Source organism: Mustela nigripes, chromosome 1, assembly GCF_022355385.1.
Source record: "Mustela nigripes isolate SB6536 chromosome 1, MUSNIG.SB6536, whole genome shotgun sequence".
NCBI classification, from domain to species: Eukaryota; Metazoa; Chordata; class Mammalia; order Carnivora; family Mustelidae; genus Mustela; species Mustela nigripes.
Genome location: NC_081557.1, coordinates 26,670,753 through 26,691,466, shown reverse-complemented (window position 1 = coordinate 26,691,466; position 20,714 = coordinate 26,670,753). Strand labels below are relative to the sequence as shown.

Below are 20,714 nucleotides of genomic sequence, written 5' to 3'. Positions count from 1 at the left end.
ATAATCCATGGCCCCAAATTTTGGAAATTTAATTTACTTTTTCACCTTCTTGGATATTTTTAGCAAGTACACACATATTAAAGTGTCTCACAAGTCCTCTAGCGAGAAATCCAAAATTTTATTGACCATGGAATATCTTGCTTCTTTTTTCATTGTACTCTGGGAAATAAACTTTAGCAAATGCTGTTCAGTAAAAGTACCTGTCCTATGGCAATAATGTCTCCTATATCTGAGTATCAGTCAGATGATTGCCCCATGGTTTTCTAAGAATACTCTTTAAATATTGGTGATACATACTTGAAATATTGTTCTACAAACTTATGAAATCAGCCACACCTAAAATATAAGCTATATATATGTATATATATATATATATATACATATATATATAATCTTAAAATAAATGTGTTTTAAGATTTTATTTATTTATTTGACACAGAGAGATCACAAATAGGAGAGAGGCAGGCAGAGAAAGAGGGAAAAGGAGGCTATCTGTTGAGCAGAGAGCCTGATGTGGGGCTTGATCCCAGGACTCTGAGATCATGACCTGGGCCAAAGGCAAAGGCCTAACCCCCTGAGCCACCCAGGCACCCCCAGGGCTATATTTTGGATATAATGTATTGATTATAAATTTATGAATATATTAATGTGTGGACATAAAACTGTACAGTTTAATTATAAAATATATGTGATTTTAAATTAAAATGATAAATTTCTTCCATACTTCTGAGCTTTTAAGATGATTATGTTTCTTGAGAAGTTCCAGCTATCTGAAATTTAAATGAACAGTTCTAATCAAATAGAGTCCAGTTGTGTCTAACCTAGCAACCTTGCTAAGTGAAAGCAAAACATAATTGTTCCTTTATATATTAGCATCAATAACCACCTGAAGGGTAAACTCTGTGGAATTCACTCCTAGAAGAGTCACATTCATCCTTCTTGCTATGTGGGCCTCAGATAGTACAGGACCTTGAGAAAATAACTGTCTAGGCTTTAGGGGCACTGGGTGTCTCAGTGGGTTAAACCTCTGTCTTTGGCTCAGGTCATGATCCCAGGGTCCTGGGATCGAGCCCCACATTAGGCTCTCTGCTCAGCAGGGAGCCTGCTTCCTCCCCTCTCTCTCTCTCTGCCTCTCTGCCTACTTGTGATCTCTGTCTGTCAAATGGATAAATAAAATCTTTAAAAAAAAATAATAACTGTCTAGGCTTAAAAAAAAAAAAAAAGAATATGACCATGAATGATATGTAAGGCCAAACTAGTCAATTATATAGTTACCTATTTTAGCCTAGTGGGACACATCTAAGAATCCTGATAATTATCTGGTTCAAAATGCAGCTGCAGGGGTGCTCTGGGTGGCTCAGTGGGTTAAGTCTCTGCCTTCTGCTCAGGTCAAGCTCTCTGCTCAACAGACACACACTTGTGATCTCTCTCTCCCCACACACACTTGTGATCTCTCTCTCTCTGTCAGATAAATAAATGAAATCTTTTTTGAAAATGCAGCTGATTATCTATTAGTAATATGAACAAAATATTCAGAACAATGGAATCCAATTCTAGGAATTCTTAAGAATTAGAATTTTGTTAAAAGCCCCATTAATAATTTTGGTGCACAATTGATTCTGCTTAAAAACCTTTTGTGTGGATCAAAGACACTTCAATTCTTCTGGACTAAAAGGTTAAAGTAAGTGTGCAAATTTGACAGCTCTGTAGGGTCATGGACTTGTATGATTTATGCTCCATTTTTTCTCCCAGGATTTTCATAGGACCTAGCCGGTATTAGTTACTCAATAAAATCTGCTAGAAGAGTAAGTGAATGAATCAATGAATGATTAGTGGCAGCTGTGAGTGTTTTCTGTTCCCTCTGAGCAGAATGATGATAAAGTTTCCAACAAGAATAACTTAAGATTCCTAACTGGCTCGCGATTTTTCTGGTTGGGTATTCCGGATCTTGATAACAGTCAATATAAGAAAAATCATTCTTATATGCAATGGCATTATTACATTTTTATGAAGGTTTTTCTGCATTACAAATTTTTATTCATATAAATCCTGATTAAATCAATGACAATGATTTATGTGGTGACACGGTGACCGTGTTCTTTCTTTTCAAATCAAATTGTGGCACAGTATCATCAACTTTGATTCTAGATAATGATAACTGCCTTTCTATCCTTTGCAGCCAGCTGTCGCAAACCCTGATATCATGTTTATTAAAATTCACATTCCATGGGATACGCTGTGCAAGTATGCAGAAAGGCTAAATATCAGGATGCCCTTCAGGTACTTCCAAATTTTACTTCACTCTATTTCAATGTATCTCAAAGATTATTCTGTTCTTTGCAAAACTTTAGAGAAACAAATGTTAATTAACTCTTTCTACAGAGCTTTTTCTTCCAAATGTTAGAATATCTTGGACACTTTTTTTTCCCCTCCTCATATGTTTGCCAAATGTGATAAAATTTATGGTCCCTTGGATGTTTTATAACGTTTCTAGGTGGGCTGGCCTAGAGGGAGGGAAAAATGGTTGTTTTCAGAGTTTGACTTCCTGCTTCCAAGATCAGTCTCAGTTCTTATTTCATATGGGTGGGTATAAACTCTCATGGCTTTAGTGGAAGGCAGGATGTATATGTAGCATCCATTTGCAAGCAGAGAGAGTGTTTCTCTTGGTCTAGCAGTTAGCAAGAATCATTCCTTGCAGTTCAACCACGTAATCTCTTAGATCTGTCCTCAATCTCAGAGGATATATGGGAATGAGTCAGACATTTAACTGACTGCACTACTCACGTGCCTCCCTATAACATGTCTTTTGAAATAATGTTTACAATTGATAAATTACTAAAACTGATAGAAAATGTTGTTGAAATACTCATGATATAATAATATAAATATTAGAACTAATATGCAACATTTTTCAGAAATGTATCAAAGGAATACTAGTTCCACAGGATCTTAAGAGAAAAATATCCTGTGAGCAAATATGTTTCTGAATTTCTGAGTTGAACAGTAAGTTTACTTACTGTAGGAATTTTTAGAGAAGTGGCTCTCATGCTGCCTGTAGAGTGCATTACAATCACCTGAGACACTTAGTAAACATGAGGTTCCTGGAGCCCTCCCCCCAGGGATTATGGCATACAAATTCTAGAACAGAAGGTATATACATTTTTAACAAGCATCCCACAGGATTCTGATGCAGATGGCAAAGAAGTATTGTCTTAGCAATTTTAATATTTTAGTAATTCTGACCATTTTTATACATTTCAAGAGTTGGTTTTACAAAGCACCCTTTCCATTTGAGGATAGGATTTTTTTTTAAATCTTAATATGTAGGTGTTCTTGGGAAAACAGTTTGACAAATACTGGAACACAGAGTTTTCTTGGAACATTTTCCAGATCAGTTTAAATAATAGATGTAACATTAACTCCTTAATAACTAACTTCTCATTTATTTATTAGGTGCACATGAAATTTGGCATAGCCATTGCCTCATAAAAAGAGAATGCTATACAAGCATAAACTAAGTGGCAAAGTGTTTTTATGATGGCTGAGTCAGTTTCCAATTGTTAACTGTTATCAAATTTAAGAACATATATCCTGCCTTAAAATTAAAATATACAATAACAAAGAACTTAAATAGGAAAAAACAGATATTTCTTTTTAGGACAAGAATTTTTAAAAGATTTATGCATAAAAAAAGCTTATACATGCTTGGCTATCCCACATATGTATTCAGTATTAAAACCTCCATATTGTATTTCACAAAGAAAACCTGCAAATGTATACAGAAAAGATTATTAGAGTTGTAACCTACCATACAATAAGGAGAAATTATTGTATGAACAGAAATCTTAAGCATTTTATTTAAATTCTCTACTTAAATATATGTATAGAACTTTATACTTAAATCTTCTAGCTCTTTCCTTTTTTGATTATTTTTCCAAAGTAAATATGGCCTATGTATTAGACTTGATGTTTCAGAAACTACCCAAGAAAATTTCAGAGGATGAAAATAGTTCAAATTTTCTTATTTTTCTTCTATCAGCGAGGACTTAGCTTGTGTCTTCCACATTCCAGAAATATTAAGTCCTGCTTTCGTTATTTTTCTTTTGTTTCAAAGGTAGTTCCTATTCATTCTTACCCCTTTCGTAATAAAAGAGTCAAACATATTTTAAGATGATTCGGTCATCCCCCCCCCCCTCAATTTGAGTTCCTTAATAGGATTCTTAATCTTCTCCCACAAATATTTTAAACATAGCAGATTGGGGGGGAATATTTTTAAACCATTAAGAATAATTTTTCATCACAATTGGGATTAAATTTAGATCACTTTTCTATGCAAAGAACACTTCACTCAAAAATAAAATAACTTAGAAACAACCAGGGAGCCCGACATATGAAATAGGTAAAACTGGAGCTACTCTCCCTGACAAGGTGAGGACCCAGGGTTCCACCCGGGTGACTGCCCATCCCCCTTGGCCCTGCAGGCATCTCCACTTGTGACCACAGGGATGAGTGGAACACTGGTTTGGAAAACCGTGCTTCCCATCAGTTTTGAGTGGATGTTCTAAATAGCTGGGTAGATAGATCGGGAGATAGATGCTGCCTTGATGCAAGGTATAAAATCATAGAATCGTTCAAATGAAAAATTAAGGGGAAAATAAAGAAAGCTCTGTCTGTGAACAATATGTAGTTAATAAAGTACAGGGTGGAGGATTATAGGTAGAAAACTATTTGGTCCTGCTGGTTCACTTATGAAGAAGAATTAAGGAAAAGAGCAAGTTATTATTGACGTCATGGATTAAAAATACACTTAGGGGGAAAAAACAAAATCTCCCCCAACCGAGAAAACTTCACAAAAGTATAAGAGAAAGAAAATGCTTGTATTATTGCCTAAGCGTTAAATCAAAATGTGGTGTACATCACAGGCAGTTTGCTTAGTGATTGCAAAGACAGAAAGAAATCTCACCCTTTAATATAGCCAAACAGATAAACAATAACCAGTCCTCAAGCAAGAGGACCCGACAGCACTAATTGTCACACATAGTTCATCGTGAATTTAACTGATAGAGAGTGTTAGTTAGGAAAAGTGAGTCTCTTCATTTTTATTTGCTTTTATAATATTACTCTGAAAAGTGTATATATTCATCCTTTGTGGCTTTCTTCCTTTGTTTTTTCCTTATTGTCCCCAAAGCACTTCAAAGATAAAAAAAAAAAGTTTATGAGAAATTTCAAACTGGCAGCAATAAAGATAAATGGAGACTAGTATTAAATCGAAATGTCCCCTTGCAATATTCCTTACTGTATCTGTGGTTGATAATAATAATTTTTATCTCCTCTATATAACATTTCTATGTTTTTTGGTGCAAAAAACTATTTTAAACTAATTTCTACATTTGTAGCTTTAAAAAAATAATTCGTTATTTAGCAAATGTTAATATTAAGTGCAAAGTGATCTCAGGCACTGAAGGAAATAAATGCAACTGTAAATTAAACAAAGACTCATTCATTTACTCATCAGCTATCTGAGCACCTGCTATTTATCAAACAGTGAGCCAAATATACAGCATGCATACAAAGTCAAATGAAATAAAACCACTACTTTCAAGAGGCTCAGTGTCCTGTAGAAGATAGTCTATTATCAGTTATATAATGATGATGAAATAGTGCAAGACAATCTGTGTAGAGGCAGTTCAGAAAGAAGATGGTTTATATTCCAGTGGGGATGGAATTACGTATGCACATGAATTTTCTGTATATTTGAAAAAATGAAGGGGAAGATATTTAAATGAGTTTAGGATAGACATGGCAAGACTTGAAATTTCATATTTGAATTTAGTATTGAGGTATGTCAAGGACAACTGAAAAAAATATATCGTTTTTAGCAGTAAAACTAGTGTTTGCCATGAAATATGGTAGTTCAGGTTTTCAAGTTTTCTAAGCAGTTAATAACACAGTTAGGACCAAATATCGATTGTCCTGACTCAGCTCTGCTTTTTAGATGCCACAGAGGGAGGAATTTACTGATCCTCTGAAATGGGTTTTGTTGGGTGGGGGAAAAAAGGCATTTTAGAAAGCCTTGACTATGAGATTTCTGAGCTCCAAAATGAGGACCTGGTAAGAATCTTTAAGGAGATGAATTATCCTCTGTCACAAACTTCTGGATTCTCTGAAATCAGACATGCTGCACACCTACTTAAAACACTCAATGTTTTTCATCCATTGTTTTTTATCCAAAAACCTTAGAGTCAGTGGTAAGACGCCTCATTATCTGTGTCTTCTTCACCATCCCTGCCAGCTCTTTTATCACTGTGCTCAACTTGCAATTTTATACTCCAGAGACCACCAAAGTAGCTGCAGTTTCCTGAATCTGAAAATACTTGGTGTTGCTCCTATAACCCCATGTCACATGCTGCGGCCTCTATCAAGAATACTGTGTCCTACGTACTTTATTCAGAGGACGACTCCCACTCATACCTCAAGATTCACCACAGATAATACATGCTCTGGGAAGGTTTTTCTGACTCCTTTCTCCTTCATCTACAAAAACTAATTGAGATCCCATCCTAGGTCCTTCCTTAGCACTCTGTTTTCCTGCATTATCACAATTTATTTGAACTATCACTTGTCTCCTCAACTGTTAAGGAGACTCTTTGAGGGAGATGCCCTCATTTTTTCCTCTACATTTTTAATGGTTATACCTTAACGTAGCTCGCAGAATAGCTCCGTACTGCATATGTGTTTAGATAGAAATATAAATAAGTGGAAGGATGGATGGAAGAATGGATCAGTTCATATAAGCAAATGATCCAGTTAATATGCATTGGGTAGCAGAAGACAGACTCAAAAAATGGAATTAAAGGTCAAATGTTCAGAAGTGATCTATTAATTTATCAAAGTTTTTTTAATATTTTATTTTATTTTTTCAGTGTTCCAAGATTCATTGTTTATGCACCATATCTAGTATCAAAGTTTTTTGTTATTAGAGACTTAAAATCTGAAATTAAGACAACATACATTCAGAAGTCTTACTATCATATTGGCTTATTTCTTGTCTTAGGTATGTGGAAGTTGGAGAGTTAATATACTCAGTATGATTGAATGTTGTCACTCACTGGTTTCTCTTTTTTCACATGACTGTTTTCACCTGTTCCTATTATTTTTCAGGAAAAAGTGCTACTACACTGACCGGAGGAACAAATCAATGGGCAGGTCAGTGGCTGATGCATAATTTGTTTATAACAATTTGTCATTTGGCAAAAAGCAAGAAAAATAAAACATTCAATTACCCATATCAGCAGTTGTAAATTTTAGGAATAAAAACTTTGTTGATTTGTTCAAATATTTCCAAAATGACTTATGCCAAATTTAACAATGTTTAAAATCAGATCATCTCTTTTTTTTTTTCTATTTACCATTGCCATTCCTGCAATCCTCTTTTTGTTTTGTGTTTTTTTTTTTTAAGATTTTATTTATTTATTTGTCAGGGAGAGAGCACACAAGGCAGGGGGAGCAGCGGCTGAGAGGCCAAGCAAGGAGCCCATAGTGGGGCTTAATCCCAGGACCCAGGGATCATGACCTGAGCTGAAGGCAGATGCTTAGCCTATGGAGCCACTCAGATGTCCCAGCAATCATCTTGATATAATGTTGTGAGAAGGGGATTTTAATTGCAAGTTAGCATCTCAGGAGATTTTAATTAAAAAACAGTTATAAAATCAGGATTGATGGGCAAATGATGACCCACTGGAGTCCTAGAAGAGCAGACATGGCAGAAACCTCTGGATCATTCAGTCCAGATCTCTTGTTTGACAGAGGTGGTCAAGGACAGACCAGCCTTTAGAGTGACGAAGTGGTCTGCCAAGGCCACACAGCATCTCTTGGATCACAGGCCAGCTCTTATTTCACCAGCTGAGCTGCCTGTTTTATCCGAATATCGAAAACATACTTTTTCAAGAGCCTCCTTTCAAAATTTCTCTCTACCCACTGCAGTAACCGTAGCTATGACAAGGAATTTACCAAACCACAACCCTGAGACAGGAGAAGCTCTCCCACCGGAATTACCTTGGCCTGTTTCACTGAGGAAAATGAGCTTCCATTCAATGGATGCTAAAAACAAAAGGCTTCTTATACTCAGGTGTTTTTCTCTTCATTGCAAAAGAATCATTTAATGAAAACAAAATGTGATAGAGTACACTCTATGGAATGTAGGATGTTATATACAGAATGACACAAAACTGGAATCCTATAGAGTGAACATCAGAGCACTTTAAGAAAGGAGTCTGTAAGTCTAGTTCTTTACCAGAGAAAGTGGCCGAATATAATTAGAGCTTTAGGAAAATTTTTCATTTTAGGAGAGGAGAATGTTGTTCTCTCTTAAACATTAAATTTAGATGTGGTAGGAACGGGCGACAAGAAAAGTGAATAATCGGCGGTGGGGGGGGGGGGGGACTTGAAGTTAGAATGAATAACAAAGGAATTAGTACTTAAAATCTCTTTAAAATACTAAAATTATTAATGATGCTCCTCTGCCAGGTCAGATTCCTCGGCTTGTTGGGTTAACATGCTCAGATTTAAAATGAACTTTTGTCATTCCCCTTGGGCATATTTGGTCCTAGTCTATAGCAGAGTCCCAAAATTATTTTTATATCATAAAGTAAAAGTCATTGGAAATCAAATATATGAATTTACAACTGCCGAGGGTTTTGTTTGTTCTTCTCTGCATGTACCTGCATTGTATTTGATGTGTTGATAAAATGTCTTTGGATTAGGTTCAGTGAGCTCTATAGACTTAGTGAGATTTTGCTACTGTATAATTAGTGGGTTTTCTGATAAACAAGCATCTTTCTTTCAAAGACCAACAGAGGGTAAAATCCTGTATATTAAAATAGCAACAAACTTCTACATTATATAATTTAGTTTCAGAATGCACTTGTGTTTAGAATGCATGACAAACGTCTAAGGAAAAACATTTTTAATAGTGGAAAAATGTGAGGTTTTTTTTTCTATTTTGGTCAAACTTTAAAGTAGGCTGGAAAAATAAATGCTGTATTTTGTATCATATGTTTTATTATCTGTTGTGTTTATTATTATTTTCTGTTTAATTCCATGTAATGAAAATTCAATTATATGTTCCAAATACTTATTAAAATCTTTAAACTTTATGTATTACAAATAGTTTCTTTAATATTACGTATTACAAATAGTTTTTTTGTTCCTTGACTTTCTGGATGCATATGGAAAGGATACCAAATACCTGGGAAGGGCATTTACAGAAGTATATGACATATTAAACTGAGAAAAAGGATAACATGTTACTTGCATGAGTTTAGACTTTCACTTAGGGAAATAACTGATTTTGATTCTTTTTTTAAACTTTAATTTTGGAGAAAATTTAAGTGTCCCCGTTTGTACCACCCCCCGTGTGTGTGTGTGTGTATGTGTGGTGACCATCGTTGTTATAAAACTTTAAAAACCTAATTTGTAGGCAATTGGCAAGAGAGAAATGAAAATCAATTATGTGCACTTAGATTCCACTTGTGCTTTTCCTTTCTTGAAGTGGGAAAGATGTTTTGTGCATAGGTATCTTGAGCAGTAAACGTTAGGTGATGAATAATGTACAGGCAATTATCCAGCATTTGAAGACTGTCATTTCTTCTGGCAGGTTGATAGGAAATGGCTATGGTTTTATTGTTGCTGTTGTTTATCACTTGTTTACAAAGCACTTTCATATCCGGTTATCAAAACATCTTCAAAATGACCGTTTGGGGAGGCAGACCAAAGAGTAACTAGTTTTGCAGATCTGGGAGAAAAAGTGACCATTATTACCACTCTCTACTAACCCCATGCTTCCTCCTCCAGAGTTCACAGCTGTTTGGGTAGAGCTGATGCTCTGACCAAAAATCCAGATTTTTTTTCTATTTCCATAGAATTCTCTGCTTTCCATTGATTTTAGCCAAGGAACTTAAAACTCCCTTAGAAGTCATTTTCACAATATGCCATGAAATCTTGAGTTTGCAAGATGGCCAAGGTGAGAAAGATTTGGCAGAGTGTAGATTCTGCATTAGATCATGTTCTTGACATGTTGGTGAGACTGGTAGTAGTAGACAGGGTAGTAATACTCTCTTTCCTTATTATTACCATAAGCATTGAGTGCTTGCTGGGTTCTTAGCACTATGGATGTAGGCATTACGTATTTAATTCTCAAAATATCTCTTCCCTTAAGAGATGAGAAAATTGGATAAGAATCAAGGAAGCTGGGTAATAATCTAGAACTTCACATCCCATGATTTCAGTCCAGGCCTGACCCCGACTGACCAGGCCTGAGCACATTACACTATCAGAATCATTTACTTTTTCATAGAAAGAGTATATGAAAAGTCTACATTATAATATTATTTATGTCTATAAAAAATGAGAGTGGTCTGAAGGCCCTTCTGTTTCATTAATGTCTTTAAAATTCACCTCCCCTTCTTCTATGTCTATATGTTGTCAGAGATAGGCCCTCAGGAACTGTGGTTCATCAACATTTCCTAAGTGCAGTCAGAAGGTATCCTTTTATTTGATTCTTCCGACACCTAGTAAGGTAGGACAGATAGAATCACAGATAAAATCACTTCCCCTCTCTCCAGATAAAGAACCTAAAAGATCCTAAAGCTCAAAGTTTAAAAATGTTTGCTTCAGTTTCAGTAACCAGCAAATTCAGTCCCGGAAGACTCCTCCTCCACCTCCTCCCTCCCCTGTGTTCCTCACTGTGCCAACTTTAAAAAGCTGGAGTAATGGCTCTATTATCCATTAAGTGATTTATAAATATCTGTGTAGTAGTTGCTGAAATACAGAGATACTCTGTTATTTCAGAGGCTTTCGTTATGTGAGAAGCAGCAAAATGAACACCTCAGATATTGTGCATTTATTATTTTAGGCTAGAAAGAAAAGCTTAGTCCTTCTAAAACCAAAAGTGACTTGAAGTTTAAAGGTCCAGACTCTCTGCATGCTGAACTTTACATCAGGAATTCGTTGTTATTTCAAATTATGCATCGTAATTTTACCATAATAGACTTGAGTGGAATAATTCTTAAGATACGCTATTAGCTGCCTCCACATTGCTATACTAAATTTTTTTAAAAATTTACACAGCATTGGACAAACAGATATTAAGATGCATTGTACTTGTCTAGGAAACTGCCCTATTCTGCTACTTTGAATCTTACTATTGTGGAAGAGGCCAAAAATTGACAAAGATAGAACCTCATAAATAGTGTGTAAATATTGCAGTTCTTTTAAGTAAACACAATTGTTATTATAGTCACTTGGAATTAGGTTTTCAGAATCAATCTCTGGATTCAATATCTCTTTCTTTTACTTGCTTTTCTTTGTAAAGTAAATACGATTCCAATCAATATATATACATAAGAACTGGGTGATGACTGTAATCTAAAGTTGCGAGCAAAGACTCCTGATGTAAGATTTCCTGAAATAGTATCTTAGTGTCATATATCTGGTGTCTGTACTAAACCCATTACCCAAAGTGCACCCAATGGATAGCAGCATGGACATCCCCTAGGAGCTGGGTACAAATGCAGAATATTAGCTGGTTAGGAATGCAGTAGGCCCACCCTGGGTCAAGTTTAAAATAAGGCACCAGGGGTGCCTGGGTGGCTCAGTCAGTTAAGCATCCAACTCTTGATTTCAGTTCAGGTCATGATCCCGGGATTGTGAGATAGAGCTCAGTGTGGAGCCTGCTTGAGATTCTGTCCCTCCCTTTCCTTCTGCTTCTCCCCTTTTAAAAATAAGTAAATAAATAAATCTTCTAAAAAATGAAATAAGACACCAACTTAGAAATCTCTAACAAAGTCACTTTTTTAAAAATAGGAAATAGAGGCAAGAAGTTAAATAACATCTATCAGTTTGCACAGCCACTGTGGGGCCAAGTTGCCTTTGAACTGGGTTTTTTGTTTCTGAGTTTTTTTTTTTTTTTTAAGATTTTATTTATTTATTTGACAGAGAGAGAGAGACAGTGAGAGAAGGAACACAAGCAGGGGACGTGGGAGAGGGAGAAGCAGGCCTCCCACTGAGCAGGGAGCCCAATGTGGGGCTTGATCCCAGGACCCTGGGATTATGACCTGAGCAGAAGGCAGAGGCCCAACTGACTGAGCCACCCAGGAGCCCCTGAACTGGGTTTTGCTTGATATCAAGACCCCTGCTGCTCCCCCCACACCGCTGCTGTTTCCATCATAGCTGGGGCTCACACAACAAAGTGTGTGGTAGACATTTACTTCCTCTCAGTCTCTACTTGAGAGCCACATGGCTGTAGAGGTTTCAGAGAATCCAGGAATGACCTATGGCTACATATACCGGTATACATACATACATCTATGCACTCACAACTTCAAGAAGTGTGTCATACCCCTTTATTGTTATGTTCTTTCCTACCACCATCTTTATGTATGATGATTCTTTAAAAATATTTTCCAGGGGCACCCGGGTGGCTCAGTGGGTTAAACCTCTTCCTTCGGCTCAGGTCATGATCTCAGGGTCCTGGGATTGAGCCCGACATTGGGCTTTTTTGTTCAGCAAGGAGCCTGCCTCCCCCCTCTCTCTTTGCCTGCTTCTCTGCCTACTTGTGATCTCTCTCTCTGTGCAAATTAATAAATAAATAATATCTTAAAAAATAAAAACATCTTCCGCAAATTTTTCTTTTTCTTTTTTTTTTTTTACTTATTTGTCAGAGAGAGCGAGAGCGAGCACAGGCAGACAAAGAGGCAGGCAGAGTCAGAGGGAGAAGCAGGCTCCCTGCAGAGCAAGGAGCCCGATGTGGGACTCGATCCCATGACACCAGGATCATGACCTGAGCCGAAGGCAGCCGCTTAACCAACTGAGCCACCCAGGCGTCCCCGCAAATTTTTCTTGTAAGGATAACCTAGTTGCACAGAAAGAGTTGTTTTGGAATTTATTTCTTTTGTGAGGGAGCAGGAGAAATGCTTGTGAGTGGGTGTGAGTGTGGGTATGTGTATGTCTTTTTGGAACTCTTTTATCAGAATGGTATAGAAGATAGCATGGCTCTGGAATGCAACCTAATCTAGTTCATGTGACTTTGTTCCAGTGTACAAAATTATTTTAGGAGAATAAAAAAATGGATGTCCCAAAACCCAATGGTTCTTGATAAGTCAGCTTTTCCAAACCTGCAGGAGTCAGACTGCTATACGGGCCCCTTCAGCCGCGCACGGATTCACCAGTAAGTTCATGTTTCTTTTTCTCCCACCACCTGGTTTGTTACCTTTCATTACCTAGGAATTATTGATAGAATAAAAATACCTTGGAGCAGTTCCACTGTTTGCCAAGTAAGTCAGAGAGTGCATCATTTTATTAAAATGTTTTTTGCACTTAATTTGTGAATAGTACTCAGCTAGCACTATTAATTCCGTATCAGCTGATTTAGAGAAATTCAAGAAATGAATAATTAATGGCAAACTTATGGGCTGATAGTCTAGGTCCCAGTTCTTTCAAAATAATTACAATGGTGGTAAGCTACCCAGTTAAAGTAACATTGTTATCAAGTAACATGAATGAATAATGGATTGTTCCAATTAATAAATTATTATACATACTTATACTTAATTAATATGCATTTATTAGTTTAATAGACTTTAATTGTATTAAACTAAGATAAATGGGACATTTTTTAGGGATTTGTTGCATATCTATCCATCTACATACCAGCATATCTGTCTCTATCCCTTTGTTCATTCAACCAGTGTTTATTGAGTTTCTGCATAATACAGATTGAGGCTATGACACAGTCCCTGTCTTTATGGATGTTGAAAGGCAGGATGAAATTAATGAATTAAATCAAATATGTGGGAGGAGAGAGTTCCCCATTGATTATTGCCCTGTAGCATGTTTGGTGCTCCAGTTATGTGTTTCATCCTGCCTCTCAATGTCCCACATCCCACACTGTGCAAGTCCCTATCTTTATGTTTACCCTATTCTCTTTAAATATTAGTTTACATTTTCGTCTGCTCCACTATACTGTGAATATTATGAAGACAACAACTGCAATTTGTTTATTTATATGCCATCTGTTTCCTCCCTCCATAATATAACTCCATGAATAAAGGACACTTAATCGTCTAGAGAAATATTTGTTCAGTGAATTCTGCATCAATCTGATGGTGAAAGAATTGTGTGGACATTGCTTCAGATACCGAGAATTAACAGGACACCGATCATCTGTGCTAACTTGTTGCCTCCAAGTACAAAACTAAAAAGCACAATATCAGAATGCTGGAAGCTACTAAAATGGACATGATTACAGATACCATGAAAAAAAGGCAGAATAAAATCAACCTGCTAGGAAAGACAGAAATACAATGCACTTTTTTTTTTTTTTTTAAATAAGAGAGGGTGAAGCTACAGCCAGAGGAAAGGATCTAGGAAGACTTTTTGAAGGAGATAGTACTCTCCATCAGTAAAAATGTGGAGGGAGGTGGGAAGAGGTGGGGAAAGATATCAGAGACAGAGCAAATCCCAAGGAAAAGAAATGTAACATTTCGAGGTGTGATAAATTGTACAATTTGACTATCAGATGCAAAAAGCCAGAGCTATAGGAAATCAGAGGATAAAATGCAAAAATAGAGAGCCGGAGAGGAAAATAAGAAATTTAATTATGTGTGTAATGTTGACATTAGTAGTAGGAGTGCTCTAAGAACCAGAGCTGTGCTTGAAAAGTCAGGTGGGAAATTGGGCGGCCAATTAAGAGGACGTTCCTTTCTCATGATCTAGGCAATGAGACCCAGAACAATAGGGTAGCTCAAAACCAGATAGACACAGTTCAGCTAGAAAAGTTGACTGGTTCTGTAATATGGATGGTAAAAAGAAAACAAGAATCAAAAGAAGACCTAATACTTCAGTACTAAGTGCCTGGGGAAAAAAATGGCTGATTATTACAGAGATAAAGCAACCGGAACCGGGAACTGTCAGAAATTGAGTAAGGTCCAGGATGTTGCCATTTTTTTGAGGATGCCAGCATATTACAAAATAAAGACTGAAATAGACCCCCCTTTGCTGTCAGGATCACCCTTTTGCTCTTCACTCATTGGCTCTCATTACTGTTTCTCTTTGCAGCTTTTACTATGTGGGGACAGTACAGGGCATGAAGGGAAGGGAGAACTGCTGCTTCTTACCGAGGTTCCGAAAAGAAGACATGTTAGCTTGGAAGGTGTGATATGGGGAAATGACATCAATAATTAATGTGTTCTATTTGGAATTACATTGCTTAAGGTAGTACAGAATTTATGGGAGGCAACGGACAATTTAATGCTGCTGTCCCTCTTTCATGCTAAACAAGAAATAGGAGGACATCTAGGCTCCCCTATAAACTGCAAGATTTTTAAATGAATATTTGATAATGCCTGTATTATTTATAAATGTATTTTGTCTCTGCCAGTTGATTTATTTTTACGAGGGTAGTTTGTCTTTTGATGTACTGTATTTCTCATGCATTAGTTTTAATGGAGAAAACAGATGGATGACTACTTAGAAACTTGTAACTGTTGCTGGACTCTGGGCTCTGCTTTGAATAATAAAACCAATCCCCTTATCTTAACAGCTTCATAATAAACAATAAGGACACATTCTTCAGCAATGCTACTCGAAGCAGGATAGTCTATCACATGTTACAGCACACGAAATATGAAAATGGAATATCAAAAGTGGGTAAGAACACTAATTAAAAATATAGAGAAGGTAATATTTGCTGTTACTAATTATATCCAGAAATACTTATTTTCACATTTGAAGCTGTGCCTTCATTCATTAAATATGAGGATATAATGCACTGAACACAAATTCTAAACATTCTATTTTTCAGCCTTCCAATAAAACACTTAGTTTTCTAAATAAGACATAAAAATAAACCCAGAATGTAAAATAAAAATGTGTCTAAGTGATAGTGTTATGTGCTTACATAGTCTTTAAAAATAAAAATATGACATTTCAATGACTGTAAAGATATCATGCCCTTTGTAGAGCATACAATAAACACAAAGAGTATAAAAATAAAATTTAGGGGCACCTGGGTCACTCAATGGGTTAAGCCTCTGCCTTCAGCTCAGGTGAAGATCTTAGGCTGCTGGGATCAAGCAGCTCTCTGCTCAGCGGGGAGCCTGCTTCCCCCTCTCTCAATGCCTGACTCTCTTCCTACTTGTGATCTCTCTCTCTCTTTCTGTCAAATAAATAAATAAAATCTTTAAAAAAATAGAAATAAAAAAATAAAATAAAAGCAACTTAAAAAATCCACGAACTCAGTTGTCACTCTCACACATTAATACTGAATGTATATATAGTAAACCTGCATGATTCTAATAATGATTTGTTGAATATGATATATATACACATCATTATTAGAATCATGCAGTGTTTACAATTTTGTCTTTTTTAAAAAGTATTTATGAGTGTTTTCTCAAGCCCTTTGGTATGTCTGTAAACATTATAAATAGCTGTACAAGATTCTATTATAAGCATTCATCAAATTTCAGTTATCTACCAAGTACTTAGTATAATTGATTGCACCATAATAATTAAATGATTCCCCAATTTTGGAAATACAATTATTTCTTATTCTTTACTAACATAAATAAAACCATAACAAAAATTATTCTCCAGAAGTTTCCCAGTCTTGCTGGGACAATATGAGAATGTCCATTTCACTACACTCTGGCTGAGCTGGAGGAGATTTTAAGAAGTGTCACATATTGATATTTATGTATCCTTGGCTCAGTATTAATTAAAGACTTCTCAAAACCAGTATCATTTAGAGACATTTTGTGGGTAGAGAGTTCCTCTATTTTCTTGACCAAATATTGTGTTTTTTTTCTTTTTTTTTTTTTTTAAAGATTTTATTTGACAGAGAGAGAGAGATCACAAGTAGGCAAAAAGGCAGACAGAGAGAGAGAGAGATGGGGAAGCAGGCTCCCCACTGAGCAGCGAGCCCAACACAGGGCCCTGAGATCATGACCTGAGCCAAAGGCAGAGGCTTAATCCACTGAGCCACCCAGACGTCCCAATGTTGTTGTTTTGAGGCAGAAAAAAATATTTGCTCCAGGTTCATGTGATCCCAAATAAATGGGTATTAAAATGCCTCATATTTCATGATACGGCAAAATGCCATGTGTTGGCACCTTACAAATCTCCATTGATTCATGTTGTAAGAATACAAATAGACTCTTTAGTACTGATCTCTTTCATAGCCCTTGGCCTTCAGAGGTGATGTGGCTATGGGTGTCATTTGGGTTATTTTAAGTTTTTAAAATTAATTTTTTCTCCCAAATTTATATATGTTGTTACAGAGGGAAGTCTTCATTTGAACTGACTCAAAAACTGTTCTTTTGTTTCTCTTTCCAGGTATCTGTAAACTTATAAACAATGGCTCATATATAGCAGCTTTTCCCCCTCACGAGGTAATTTTGAAATACAATTTCCATTGGGGGGAAAAAAAAGAAGTTTCTCATACTCATTGTTGATACTTCTTTTATTTTATTTATTTATTTTTAAAATGTAGCCTCCCTCTCTCAGGAGGATTCAGTCAGTCAGTGGCTCTGGGCCTTTCTCAGACCCCATTATGATCTCTGGTTACACACTGGGCCCAGTGCTCTCCAGGACAATTCCCTAGTGAAGTTTTTCCCTTGTAAGGAGTCCCAGCCTTGGAGGGAACTTAGGGGCATGGTTCAATCACTCTGACCACCGTCCTCTGCTTCAAAACAGAGTCCCAAGCTTGACCCACCTTGGGATCCACACCACTCCCAAACAATGCAAGTTCTACTTTGAGATGTCTGAAAATCTAAGACAAACCCACAACACAAACCTACACCCCATTATTTACTTAATTCTCAGCCAAGCTACCTGTCTACCAATTTTAAATTAGAAACACCTGCTCCAGACTGTGGTGAGTTCTGCCTACTGAGTCATGAATGACGTTTGAATTAGTTTTGAACATCGTCTCCCAACACAGAGGTTTGGGGTCAGCAATCTCAGAACCCATCACTTCTATTTATAAAGGCTGAGGACTCATAAGGTGTAACCCCTAACCTGAAGAATCCCAGTCTAGTAAAATTTTTAAAGGATAAAATACATTGTGTACTTCCTATGTGGCACTGAGCTAAGTATTTTATATGGATAATCTCATTTAATCCTTAGGGAAACCCTTTGAGAGAGACAATAATAATAGCCCTATTTCATAGCTAGATCATTGAGGCACAGAAAAATTAAGTATCAAAGGCACAGGTTTGGGCCCAGGAAGCCAGACCCCAATGCATCTATTCCTTGTGCTATGAATATCTTACTTACTGTAGGAATGGGAATAATAATAATGGGGAATATGTTAGGTTATTTCATGCAACAGGCCTTGTGCATATATTTTTCCATTAATCTGAAAATAATCCTGGAGGGATAGATATTATTTTCTCATTGTAGAGATGCAGATATAAAGCTCAGAGAAATTAACCACGATGTCAGATTTGACATAGTTGGTAAGTGGTACAGTGTTCAGACTAGCAAATCTAAGGCCCCGGGAGAGCTTTTACGGTTTGTTCTTATTGCGAGTAATTTCGTCTACATAACTAGTCTATGTTCGTTTGACATTTTCTTGTGTGAAATTTGGAACCTATTTATAGGTTGTAAATAATCGTCCTGTTTATTCTTCTCTGTTGGTTGGAGTAGAGGACTGATTATGAGGATGTGGAGGGGTGGTCACTGAGTGCACATGGTCCTCTGAACAGGACTGGAAACACGTGGGCCAGCAAGGGTCATCACTGCAATTTTCTCTTAAAGCCACCAGGTGTCACTGTCAACCCAGAACAGTACGGTTGAGGTTCTTGAGCAGAATTAGAACAATGATCTACTAGGGTTTCTAAGCTTAGACCCTAAGACTGAGGATGTGCCTGTGTCTGCCCACTGAGACTGGGAAGCAAAGTCAAGTATTTTAGAAAGATTATCATTAGTGACTGAAAGAAAACTGAGATTTTTGGTTCACCTTCCCTTACTTACCCAATCTCAGGCAGTTTACCCTAACAGATCAGTCTAGCTGGACAAGCAAACAGACATTTCCCGGGTGGACATGCCCATGCTTGAAATCTTTTATCTTCACTTTTATCTCCTTACCTTCTAGTCTATAGGCTTTAAAAGCCTTGATCTCTTAAGGAAGAAAACTTGGACTTAAAAACTTGGAGAGGAAAACTTTTCTCTTCTTCCCTTTAGGGTTCTTTGACCGACCTCATAAATTGACATAAAGCAGGTTAATAGAAGAAAAGCAAATGTAATTACACATATACAGATCCCCACAAAGATATGAGAGGCTTGTAGCAATCAGGAATTGAGGTTTATATGCTGTCCTGAGCTAAGAAGAAGGCAGGGGTCTAGGAGGGAGATAATTCACAGGACATTGGAAGAGCAAATGTTGGGTGAACAAATGTTTGCCGTGTCATGGAGATAAGGATTTCTTATGTAAAAAAGCTATCTTTGGTAATAGTTCTCCTTACTCTTATAGGCTTCCTATCTAAATTATTTTGAGCAGGTAAGAGGTTAGGTAAAAAAACTCTTCTTGAGTTTATTGGTCATTAATTGTTTTCAACTTAGAAATAATCTACATGCCAAAGTAACACATTCTGGGGCAGCCTGCCCTGAACCTGATGCTGCCCATCAGCACTTTAACTGTATTTCCATCTTTACCTAATTAATTTATCTATTTCATTAGGAAGCCACAGAGTGAAATCCACATATGTGTCTCCTTTTAGCCTGGTGCACTGTGATTCAGGGTGTTCTTTCTTCATAAGAACTCACATCCCTGGTTGTCTGGGATCACTCAAATGACAGTTTTCTGCTTTTCAATGGCCACACTATATCAGAAACAAAATTAACTAACACTGACTTTGTACTTTATATGTACCCAGCACTTTATAGTGCAAGTGGGCCCTCACAAAACCTCTCTATGGTGGAAATCATTAAATTGACTCTTACTCTCATCATCTACATAAGGAAACTAAGGCATGACTTCACTTGTTTTAAATTTCATTAAACTGTTTATAGAAGTAGAATCACAGGGGCACCTGGGTGGCTCAGTGGGTTAAACCTCTGCCTTCAGCTCAGATCATGATCTCAGGGTCCTGGGATCAAACCCCACATCGGGCTCTCTGCTCAGCGGGGAGCCTGTTTCCTTCCCCCCCACACCCCCCGCCTGCCTTCCTCTCTGTCTACTTGGGATCTCTCTGTCTCTCTCGGTTAAATAAATCAATAAAATATTAAAAAAAAAAAAAGTAGAATCACACATTGGAATAAGAGGGAGTTTGTCAAATTCTGTCCTAAGTTTTGGTTTAGAAAATAGTAACCATATTTGTTCCCCTCCTTTTTGATTATAAAATCAAAGCTGTTCCTCTATCAGGCATATATATTCTATGTGTCTAAAATTGCAACCTGTATGACAATTTTTGAGGGGAGATATAAAGAATTTGAAAGTGTCTCCATTTTTGGAATATATATTATCCAAAGTAAGGTCTAAGGATTCTAGAATTTAAAAACTTGATTAGCACTTGTGACTTAGGCTTCTTACACTTTTAGATTGAACATTTACTTTCTTCTTTAGCTTCTGTAAATAAAAGAAATATTTCCTGGGACTGAGTCACTTCTTTAAGGTAGAATAATATTCTTAATTTCTGAAATAAGGATTACAACTA

The 20,714-nt window shown here is 36.7% G+C and overlaps 1 protein-coding gene across 2 annotated transcripts in view; it reads left to right on the top strand.

Annotated features, from left to right (window-relative positions):
• The window catches only part of ANO3 (anoctamin 3), a 412,105-nt gene that overhangs the window by 297,885 nt on the left and 93,506 nt on the right, over positions 1–20,714 (top strand). For both annotated transcript variants that reach the window (XM_059406869.1, XM_059406879.1), the window contains 5 exons: positions 2,180–2,280; positions 7,162–7,206; positions 13,094–13,225; positions 15,599–15,705; positions 17,392–17,447. In XM_059406869.1, the coding sequence (XP_059262852.1) occupies positions 2,180–2,280; positions 7,162–7,206; positions 13,094–13,225; positions 15,599–15,705; positions 17,392–17,447 (441 nt within the window). The remainder of the gene's footprint in view (positions 1–2,179; positions 2,281–7,161; positions 7,207–13,093; positions 13,226–15,598; positions 15,706–17,391; positions 17,448–20,714) is intronic.